The following is a 12072-nucleotide window of genomic DNA, read 5'->3' on the forward strand; positions in this document are numbered from 1 at the left end:
CGTTAGTTATTAGGGAAACGCAAATCAAAACCACAGTGAGACATCACCTCATGCCTGTTAGAATGGCTGTTGTCAAAAGGGCAAGAAATAAAAAATGCTGGAGAGGATGCGGAGAAATGGGAACCCTCTTACACTGTTGGTGGGAATGTAAAAGTCCAGTAGACTTTTAATGATGAAAACAAAGAAAGAAAGATATGTAAGAGGAGTAAGTACTATAGTAAAAAAGCAAGGGCTTTGGAGCTATACTTGTTGATATTCAAATGCCAATTCTGGTACTTCATAGCTCTGGGATGTTGGGTATATTATTCCTAAACATCAATTCCTAATCTGTAAGTGGGGATAAAAATACTTGTCTTATGGTGTTGTAATGATGATTAAATTATAGTTGACCCCTGAACAATATGGGTTTGAACTATGCAGGTCCACTTATATGCCGATCTTTTTCACGAAATACATACTACAGAACTATACAATCTATGGCTGGTTGAATCTACGGATGTGGAACTGCACTCATTTATTCAAGTGTGAAGATTTTTTACTGAGGTGATCTACTCTGACTCAGCCATCTTCTCCACCTTCCTCAAGTTCTCTACCGTTCAATGTTCAAAGAGTTTAATGTTTACCTTTTTTCAAGTCCTTTCACCTAGGCTTCAGGTAGCAGTTTAATCTTGCTACCTCACCTCGTTTTCTGAATATTAACCTCTCTTGGTCTCTATCATGAGATGCATTTTCAATGGACAGAATAGGATTATATTCAGTATTTTTTACTTGTGGGCTTTGGTGTTTAAGTTTAAATCCCAAGAAAAGATAAATATATGCAGAAAACAACATACCTAGATATGAAAACAGAAGGCCGACAGCACCTTTACAATGGCAGCAATTTGCTCTACCGCACGCAACTTAAACCTACCTGTAAGATAAGTTAACTCAGCAGCACTGTTGATGCCCAGTAAGTCAGCTCCTTGATTCTGACATGAAACATAAGCTTCTTTCCAAGAAAGAGTTGCCTGAGTATTAAACTGGTAGCAACTTCCCATCTCCTCTTTCTTTTCCCAATTATCTTCACAGCCATTTTCTATTGATAAAAAGATATGTTAGTGATCATAAAGTAAGGGCACAATGTTGTCTATTACTTAGAATGCTTACAAATACTGCCATTCAATTTGCACACTCTTAGGATATGTTAAAATGGAGGCTGTCATTGTTCTACTGGACAACATTTTGATTCTTTGGCTACACAAAAAAACTGAAGTCATAGGACAAGAAATGACTTAGTCTGGCTAAAGCTTCCACTCTCCTATCTTCTACTCTCCCTTTATCCCCATCAATTACAATGCCATGTTTTAGCCCATGCCTACCCTCTGCCTAAAAGTATGAGTCTTCAACTGTGCTCAATCCCTGACCTCACTTAAAGATGGTGGCAGACTGCAGAGGGGTTTGCTCATGGCCTGCAGTGAAACCACTGCATGTGCATGTGTGTGTGTTTAGACATGCTGCTTAAGTGCCCAAGATTTAAAGCCTAGTGATACCTTATTCGGGAAACTCAGTCCATTTTCTCCTTAGTATTTTAATAGATGATTTAATATATGACAAGTATTATATAACTAGCATTCTACATGCATTGTATATCTATATGCACATATATGTGTGCATATGTGTTTATAAACATACATATACACATGTGAACATCATGTTCTTTAACAAATATCTAAAAAGCATGTATAATTTCAGATGAAGAATCTTCAAGCTCTTTCTGGGACAAGGTTTGTAGGTCTTGATACGACTAGTTCAAAAATATACTCACAGCCTCCTATGTGCTCCCAACAAGAGGAAAAAACCAACATAACTTATGTCAAGTGTATCCCAGGTTTCACTTGGGGTTTTTCCAAAGGATCTCCCATAACCAGTCAAAGTTATGGACTCTCAACCTGGAAGGCCCCTTAGAGATCATTTTGTGTAATGTCTTCATTTCACAGATAGGAACAAAGATACAGGGGTGTTTGTGGCAAAGCTATAACCAGAGTACTGTTGTCTAAGTCTGGTGTTGTTGACCTTCTGAATGGCATACACTGCTTCTTCAGCCACTTCTGAATGTCCTAAATAACAACAGAGGTTGTTGTGATATTTGGTAAAAACAAAATAGGTGGATTTGCAAGTGCACTGCCTAAAGGTTCTTTGTTACCACTAAGGCCAACACTTGTAAATCTGGAAACTTTCAGCAGGATGGCAGTGTGTCTGCTATAAAATACAGTCTCCATGGTTTGGCAGTCCTCAGGTTTGAGAAACTCACAATCTTGCTTCTTCTGTAGAAAGGGAGTCACATGAATGCATTGACAATCCCCCCTTCCATCCAAAGCAGGCTAAAGGCACCAAGACACATGTCAGTCAAGGCAGCAAGGTAGAATGGGATAAATACACAGGGGAATAAGGGTCAGGAATCCTGGGATCTCCACCCGGCTCCACACAAATACGGTCTGACCCAGACAGGCTATTTCATCAATCAAGGTCTGCTGCTTCTCACGTGAGAAATGAGGGTTTGCTCTGGATAACCTCTAAGCTCCCTTTCACAATCCCTAAAGTTTCTGATCCAGACTACAGCAAGATTTAAATGAAATTGGTGTCTGGTTGACCAAACCCTGCTTGTTATCAATTATAGCTGAAGTAAATAATGGCTTTTTATCTTTCAGTAGGTTCTAAGTGTTGAAGAGCCTGTGACTCTACCTAGAAAAGTAATTCTCAAAGTGTGGTCCCCAGACCAGTATCACCTGGGAACTCACTAAACTGCAAATCCTTGGGCCCCATTCCAAATCCACCAAATACAATTTCTGGAGGAGGGCCCCAGAAACCTGTATTTTAACAAACTCTCCAAGTGATTCTGTTGCAACCTGAAGTTTGAGAACCATTGGCTCGATATAATTTCTTCAAGTTGCTTAGGACTCTGCATTTTGAAGCTCAGCTTCCCTTAAGGAGAGCTGAGTTCTGGTGGTGGTATTACTAATACCACCAGATTGACTACTGAATAAGGCAGGATAGTACGGTTGTTTGAGGCAAGGACTTCAGAGCCAGATATCCTGGGTTTGAATCCTAGTTCTGAAATTTATTAGCTATGTGACCTTAGGCAAATGATTTAACTCCCCTGTGCCTCACGTTGCTCATCTGTAAAATGGTGATAAATAATGGTACCTACTTTATAGAACTGTGTGAGGATTAAATGCATTAAGAAAGGCTGAATGCTTAGAATAGTACCTGACATTTGGCAGGGCCAAGTAATAACTATTACTACTTTAAGTAATAACTATTACTATTTAGGCCTGGAGCTTTTTCCTTTCTATTTACTGTAGATTCTTTTAACTTATTGCCCATTAAAAAATATTTCTTAGGCACCTATCACATGTCAGGTACCATGAGCCCCTGTAATTCTCACCAGATTATCGAGAAAATATGTCTCAGTTATATACCAGATAGTGACTCAGCTGCTGCTTTGGTCTCTCTTTCTAAAGAACAATGAATATTTTAGCATACCCTGAAGAGTTTGCTTCAAGTAAGAAGCAACTAGAAAAAATGCTTTGACCAACATACAGGTACAGCAGAGGGAACAACGTCACCAATTTTGAGAGGGATAGGGATATCTGTCTCTTGTTTGCTGCTCTTTACTCAGGCCATAAACATACTTAAGTCTCCATCATCTGAAAAGAAGCTTCCTCAGTCCACTATCACCCAGCTTCTTTGAACACTAGTTTTTTGGAAACTGCTCTACTAAAGGCCAACAGCAATTTCCTGACTGCTCCTGCCTGGTCCATTTCCCCTTCCTAAGGTATCTGTGGGTATAGAACACTTCCTCATCCTTTGTCTTCCATCACAACATCCTGTCTTGGTTTTCTTCCTGGCCTACTTCTGGAAGTAAGTTCTTAGCTACACACGACTTCTCTCTCTTTCCTCAAATATATATGCCTTCTCTAGGATATTTGTTGCCATCATTTTTGAGTCACGATGGACTCTTCCTTCTCCCTTTTGCCTCATAGGAATGGTATCCTTTCCTTTCCACATATAAAGTTTACCAGCCCATACATACCTGGTTGTAAGCAGATGCCCCACTTTTGATCATATTCATAATTTAAGGTGGTTGCACACCATGGCCCACTGCGATCTCCATCATGAATGCACTCATGATGCCAGGTCCCATTAACTAAGAATGGAAATTCACAAGGTCTCCCATAGGAGTTCCCATCTCTAGTATAGATCTCTGTGGGTTGGGGAGAAAGTAGAAGAAAGAAGAGTTAAAAACTGGATAATCAGCTTTAGTTAACTAATTTCTAAAACAGTTTTGAAAGAAAGATTATGTTTTCACATGTATGAGAATATAGTATCTGGGTAGGTTGCACAGGGTGGAGATTCAGAGCATGGATGCTGGCTCCCCCACTGATCATCTGTGCGTCTGTGGGCAAGCTCTCCAACCTCTATCAGTCTCAGTTTCTGCATTTGCAAATTAGGAATAATGCTATGGGGTTCATAGGGTTGTTCATTAGATTCTATGAGATGATCCATGTAAAGCTTCATTAACTGTGATGTGATGAAGAGCTAAAAGATTCCAGCTTTACCAAGTAAGGATCAACTGACTACTGCGGGTAGCAGAGTACTTCACCAGAAGGGGTGCCCCGCTTGAGATTAAACTTACACTCTATTTTCTTTAGTAAGAGTGAGGCTAGAAAAATACCTTGGAATCACTGAGGCTGGTTGTGGACTTTGAAACTAACTGTGCAGTTAGAGAGATGCACAAACAGCCCTGTTGTTTACAGTCTGGTGGTAGAACTGAGGCTGTGCATTTTGAGGAAGGAGGAGGAAGGGCTGCTGAGTCTCTCAGCAGTCTCTTGGAGAGGGCAGGACATGGTAAGTCAGGTTATGAAAGAAGAACCAGCTTCGGCTAGGCAGTCATGCAACCAGCTGGTGACCAGCAAGGTAGCAGAACTAGCTTTTCCTTTTAACAATTTCCTCTGGTACACAGAGAGGAACTGAAAAATTATTCTAACCTCAAATATGTTTGGAAATGCCAGAGGAAGTGCTAAATACTTATGTTGATAACAGTTCTTTTGGAGAGGTGTCTTACAGAACAGCTAACCCTGTGACTATTTCGCTCACTTTTTTTCCATAGCCTTAATTTGTTTAGAACCGTGGTTGTTACCAGATCAAATAATGACTATTAGGTAAAGCATAGTAATCAGATCTTAGCATCATTTACCAGGCTATTAGGGTCCCTCAAAATGTCTCATAGATTTGCTTGAAAGTGTGCTTAAGGTAGAATTTGATTCCATATTCTTTATTATTCTCAAATGTTCATTTAACTTAAGTGTGAGACTTAATTTGACAGTTTAGAATGTATTAAGCAGCAGTACAGCAAAAGGAAGAGTAATCTAGATGCTTTTACTTGCAAACAATCTTTTAAGGAACATTGGTTTTGTTTTCCTCTGACATATAAATGGTTTTGAACAGTATACTTTTGTTAAAGAGTAATTTGACCTTATATTTTGTAAGAATTCTGCTTATTAGCATGTTTTATTTTTAACCATACCAAAACTCCCAATAGCTCATGACCGATTTCTCTTCCCAAATTACAGCACTTAAAAGGAGAGTCCCTGAGCACAATGACTATTATTTGTAGAACCATCAGGGTTTTTTTGTAAAACTTTGTGTTTCTGTAATACAAAGTACTTTCACTTGTTCTTTCCCATAAGCCCACAAGATCAGTAGGGCAAGTATTACACTTGCTTGTGAAATCCCCATTTTTGCAGAGTTAAGTGAAACATTCATTCAGCTGTGACAGGGATGAGAACTGACTCTCTGATTAGAGTCCTTGACATATAAGGACAACTTGTGACATCAATGGCTGCTTTGTCAGGTTCCAAGTTAGTGTCATAGCTCAAAGCTGGGCTTCAATTAAAACGCTTTCCTGTTCACAATATGCTTTGAAGAATGATAACATGGAACCACCACAAGAGCAGCAGCTAAATTATGCTAACTACTCACTAAGAGGTTTTTTTTGTTTGTTTGTTTGTTTTTGTGGTACGCGGGCCTCTCACTGTTGTGGCCTCTCCCGTTGCGGAGCACAGGCTCCGGACGCGCAGGCTCAGCGGCCATGGCTCACGGGCCCAGCCGCTCCGCAGCACGTGGGATCCTCCCGGACCGGGGCACGAACCCGTGTCCCCTGTATCAGCAGGCGGATTCTCAACCACTGTGCCACCAGGGAAGCCCAAGAGTTTTTTTTAATAGATCTTTATTGGAGTATAATTGCTTCACAATACTGTGTTAGTTTTATTCTCGCACATTGTTCGATGCTACTGGACCTCTTAAGTCCCAAGCGTCTCCCCAGAGACACAGGCTTTCTTGAGAAGAATCTTCTCTGAATGTATGAATTTATGGTGATGGCGGCCTTAAAACAACTATTCTACAACAGGCACAAATTTGTGAGATGAGATGCTTACATGGAAAACTAACTTTTTTCTTTTTTTTCTGGCCACACGGCGCTGCATGCGGGATCTAGTTCCCCAACCAGGGATCGAACCCGTGCCCCCTGCATTGGGAGCACGGAGTCTTAACCACTGGACTGCCAGGTAACTCCTGGAAAACTAACATTAATCTCTTTGGTAACACAAGACAAAATAGTTCCAATGTTTAGAGAGCTTGGCAGGCTTCTGAGTTGCTCAGAATTTAGACACTTCTACAGCCACCCCTCCAGACTGCCAGGGAACTCCTGGAAAACTAACATTAATCTCTTTGGTAACAAGACAAAATAGTTCCAATGTTTAGAGAGCTTGGCAGGCTTCTGAGTTGCTCAGAATTTAGACACTTCTACAGCCACCCCTCCACTAAGTCTAGTTCCTCTGCATGATTCACCAAACATTCAAAACTTGAAGAGTGCTAGTGAGGTCAAGATATCTTAATGATATAAATGCATACCTGGATGCTAGTCAAGAGCAATTTATTCATAAAATCTATACAGCTAAAATTTTTCTCTGAGAGAAACATGGCTCACACAGGATGGGGGTTGGGGAGAGAGGTAACCCAGGACACAATGACAGATAAATGTTCTTATATCAGAGGTAAAAAAAAAGAAACTATACAGCAAAAGCCAAGGGAGAAATAAAGAAGCTAAATTTGGGGAACACAATGCTGGTTTTGAGCCTTAGCTTTGCTGTAACAAGCTGGGTTACCTTGAACTTCATTTTGTTGAACTCAGGTATCTTATCTTTCTTATTCTGTACAATTAGACAAGAAGGAGGGGGCAGGGACCAATATGAGGAGTCTGAGAGAGCAGTCCTAGGGGAAGTCCCTAACTTAAGACAGCGGTCTCCAACCCAAGAACAGGAAGGGACTGCATAAATTTAAAAGAGTAGAATCGCCAGGACTTAATATTTGATTAAATTTGAATGGTGGGAGCAGAAAGCAGGGCAACTCTAGAGTGACTTGTAGATTTCTGACATATGCAACTTCGATGGTACAAGTCACCTGGAGAGGAATGAAGAAGAGGCACGTTTGGCCCTGGCCTCTGCGCATGTTAAAACTCGAGGTATATGTTGATAAGTCAGGACTACCTGCATCTTTTCTTAGAAATTTTTAAGTTTCTTATCTGGAAATTTAGTGTTCCAAATACTGTATTTGCTAAGGTCAAGAAACACTCTATGACTATGGGCTCTTGCTGGTGAGCACTGTTTAGCTTTCTCTGGGGTGACACCCTAGGTGGGCTCTTTTTGGTTTTTTTTACATTAATTAATTAATTAATTAATTTTATTTTTGTCTGTGTTGGGTCACCGTTGCTATGCATGGGCTTCCTCTAGTTGTGGCGAGTGGGGGCTACTCTTCATTGTGGTGCACGGGTTCTCATTGCAGTGGCTTCTCTTGTTGTTCTCATGGACTCTAGGCGTGTGGGCTCGGTAGTTGTGGTTCGCGGGCTCTAGAGCGCAGGCTCAGTAGTTGTGGTGCACGGGCTTAGTTGCTCCACGGCATGAGGGATCGTCCTGGACCAGGGCTCGAACCCGTGTCCCCTGTATTGGCAGGCGGATTCTTAACCACTGTGCCACCAGGGAAGTCCCCTAGGTGGGTTCTTAATCTTTTTTGTGCTACTGATCACTTTGGCAGCCGTGTGAAGCACACGAACCCCCTTCTCAGAAGAATATTATAAATGCATAAAATAAAACACATAGGATTACAAAGAAAACCAGTTACGTTGAAATAAAGGCATTTTGGGGACTGAGGGAATTTATAATTGCAACTATGTCCCTCAAAAGAATTAGGAGCAGGAGACAGAAAGAGCCCTGCCAAGAAAATTTTCTTTTGTAATCCTTGAACAAATACAAGGAAACAAGTCAAATCCAGTTCAAAAGGCAATTTGTTTGGTTCCATGTTTTCTCTTAGCTGCCGAGTTAGAGAAAGGCTTTTATAGCACAAAATTTAGGCTTGCCATTAAGTGGTATCCAGAAAGCAGTTGCTCTTTAAGGTTAGGAGGAAGGTGGCTAGCAGAAGCAGACTTTTCAACTACTTAAGGGTTGAGGACTGAAGAAAAGGAAAATCCCATCTCTGATTCTCTAATATTTCCCATTACAGCAGAACCTGACATCTCAGAAGCTGCTGCATCTTCACTAGGAAACAGAAAGAGGTTCCCCTGGGAGAAAAAATTGGGCAGACAACAAGAAGAATGGGTGGCCAAATTTAGCTTAAGAGGAAAATCTCTGTAAAGCTATGTAAATGTACAAAGAAGAGCACAGATAATAGTTAAGACTTAGATAATTAAATATATATACATATATATATATATATATATATACATATGCACCAACATTTGATGTAAGTTAGAGCAACATAATGAAAAAAAGATTTGCTTGGGTAATTTACATTTAGAGGTTTAAAAAATGAATCTGCTCTTTCTTTTTAAACTCAGAAATTTGTTATAACTGAGTCTCTAGACTCAAAACGCAGTTCATGATCAGCTCCCCCAAAGGCAACAAAGACAGTTTCAGACTTAACGATGGTTTGATTTATGATTTTTCGACTTTGTGATGGTGTGAAAGCGATACTCATTCCATGGAAACCGCACTTTGAATTTGGTCTTTCCCTGGGCTATCAGTACATGGTACAATCCTCTCTCATGATGCCTGGCAGCAGCAGCCACAGCTCCCAGTCAGCCACACGGTCAGGAAGGTAAACAACTGACACACACCATTCTGTTTTTCACTTTCAGTACAGTATTCAATAAACTACATGAGATATTCAACACTTTATTATAAAATAAGCTTTGTGGTAGATGATTTTTCCCAACTGTAGGCTAACGTAAGTGTTCTGAGCACATTTAAGGTAGGCCAGGCTATGATGTTCATTAGAAGTGTATTAAATGCATTTTTGACTTATGATATTTTCAACTTATGATGGGTTTATAGGGACATAACTCCATTGTTAGTGGAGGAAGATCTGTATTCATATACTTATTTTTGGAAGCAAGTGAGGAAAAAGTCCACTCTTAAAATGTTGAATCATAAATACAAACATCAAAGTGTGATAGCCATGCCAAAAATAAAAGTAAAGCCCGCAAGACTCTTAAAGTTTTTCCATTACATCCAAATCTGCAGACATGAAAAAATTCATTTCCTTTCTTTTTCCTTTCTCTTTCTTCTTTTTTAACTTAGAATAGGTTCAACTTTACTAGATCATTTGACTTTTATCCTGTGTAGAGGACTTCCTGTTACTCTAACATTTCCTTTTCTCTGGAGTTCAGGATGTAATCATAGGAAGTACATATGCTCAGGCATCGGAGAGATTTCGAATCCCAGCGTGCCACAGAATGGCTGCAAGACCTCTGACAAGGCACCTAACCTCTCCTAGCCTTGCCTGTTAAAGGGAGCAAAGGGCACTGACCTCGGTGTCTGGAACTAAACACCAGCTCACTCCCCTCACAAGTGTATGACTCTGCCTGTAGTCAGTGGTACATGTTCAAGGCCACTTTCACCAAATACAGCAGCAAGTGAGTCAAAGTGCCTCTCCAGTACTCACCATGGTAAGGCTGGGCACAGAGGTTTTCCTCTGAGCCTCCTTTTTTCCAGACATCAGATGAATTGGTACTTGCTATGGCGTGTCCACCCTTCAGAGTCAACCTGTACTGGGCAGCTCCGTACAGAGAGTGGTGCTCACATTTCCACCACAGCATGGCATCGGAGTCACAGCTGAACATTCTCAAGGAATCCACAGGTTTGGTAATGTCTAGGCCAAGGCACTTCTGGGATTGCAAATGAAAGAGTCGATGCTGGGACACCCACTTCCACAACATGTCCTTGGTTTCATCACAGTCCTTTGCTACTATCCAGTCATTCAGTGGCGTGATGCACTTGCCTGTGTTTTCATTAACGATGGTGAATGAATCATTACCTGAGACAAGACAGGCAGAAAAGACATTTCAGGATTCTGAATTATGCGGTTGATATGCCTTGGCTCCTGTTTGCTAAGGAGAGTCTGAGCACCCCTGGACTGTTAACACCCTCCAAGCTGTATAAACTGTAATGTTCTACACAAGGTCGGAGGACAGTGAGAGCCAGAGAGGCAGTTCAGTGTTGTGTAAGAGCATGGGCTCTGGAGACAGTCTGCCTGGGTTTATAGCTTGCCTCTGCTACTTATCGGCCATGTGATCAGGACGTTATTTACCTGCTGTGCCTCAGCTTCCTCCTTTGTAAAACAGTACTTCATAGGGTAGATGTGAGGATAAAATGAGCTCATACATGCAAAGCACTTAGAATAGTATGCATATTTGTTATTGCCATTCAGTGAACTATTTCTCCCCCCTTATTTAATAAGATGAAGAAGCTCCTTAGTTTTCATCTTCTTTAGATAAGTGACCTGTAGTCAATGAAAAATATCCTGAGCTTATCCAGGACTGCAATTCTGTCTTGCTTACACTTTGGCTACTACAGCGGGGTAAATTATTATATGACATTAATGTGTCTGAGAGGAAATAGGGTAGAAGTAGAAAAGTGGGATTAAAGGATGAGAGGAAATGGTGGCCTGGGTTCTGACGGTAGGGGGACCTATGACAAGCTCCACTGTTGAACCTCCAGGAAGGTGATAGGATGCCCCTGGGGAGGGGATGCGGGGACTGACCACCTGGATCGCCCGGGAAGGTCAAACCTGAGCTCCGGAAATCACCTGAGCCACAGGATTCAAGACCCAGTAGGTTTGGACAACGGGAAACTCAAGTAATCAGTGTGAGCTGAGGGCAAAGGGAGAGATCTCCCTGAACGCTTGCCTGGCAGTTCTGCATGAGCTGGGGAAGACCTCAGTGACAGAAACTGAATTTCTGTTCACCTGGTAGAATGGGACCTCAGAACAAAACTTAATTTGATCTTATGAAAATAAAGTAGTACGCTGCTTCTTGCACCCCTGAGTTTGCGGAGCAAGAGTCACATCTGTCACAGCAAACTACAATTGAACAATTTGGTCAGTGCTTTTACAAAGAAACCTATTTTGGAGGTAGAGCACAGAACCTCACATTGGGGAGCTGAAATAGTTTAGACAAACGTAAGCAATCTTTGTCAATGAACCAAAGGGTCCAGCAGAAGGAGGTGTCAAATTTTAGTTCCCAAAAGGCACTTTCATTTTGATACCAGCTTCACTTCACATTCAGTGGTTTTACTAATGCTGAACACCTTTTCTCATAATAATTCACAGGCTTGCAGAGTTAAAAATTCTCACACTAAGGCCTTGAGGGGCAATTTCACCATGCAAATAACAACTATAAAATTAAGTCCAATTCCAGTTTGAACTTCGGACAGAATTTTTATTTGTTTTAAATAGCAGTAGCAGGCGGCTGTCGGCGCGGACAGCAGAGACGGGCGTGGGACGCTAGGGTTGCTGCTGCCGCCACCAAGAGGCCTGTGTGCGAGCACAGGTCACTCTCCACACCGCCCCTCCAGGGAGCTCGTGCAGCCCGCCACTGCCGGGGCCCCGGGATCCAGGGACAGCTTCCCCGGGAGAACGCGTGGCGCGCCTCGGGCCGGTGCAGCGTCACGCCGGCCCCTGCCGCCGCAGGCTCGCCCCGCA

General features: G+C 41.7%; 1 protein-coding gene across 1 annotated transcript in view; it reads right to left on the reverse strand.

Annotated features, from left to right (window-relative positions):
• The window catches only part of LY75 (lymphocyte antigen 75), a 103884-nt gene that overhangs the window by 78958 nt on the left and 12854 nt on the right, over positions 1 to 12072 (reverse strand). Inside the window, exons 2-4 of the mRNA XM_024122316.1 lie at positions 10036 to 10407; positions 4073 to 4243; positions 911 to 1075 (exon numbers count right to left, since the gene is read on the reverse strand). Of these exons, the coding sequence (XP_023978084.1) occupies positions 911 to 1075; positions 4073 to 4243; positions 10036 to 10407 (708 nt within the window). The remainder of the gene's footprint in view (positions 1 to 910; positions 1076 to 4072; positions 4244 to 10035; positions 10408 to 12072) is intronic.

This window comes from Physeter macrocephalus, chromosome 2, assembly GCF_002837175.3.
Source record: "Physeter macrocephalus isolate SW-GA chromosome 2, ASM283717v5, whole genome shotgun sequence".
Taxonomy (NCBI): domain Eukaryota; kingdom Metazoa; phylum Chordata; class Mammalia; order Artiodactyla; family Physeteridae; genus Physeter; species Physeter macrocephalus.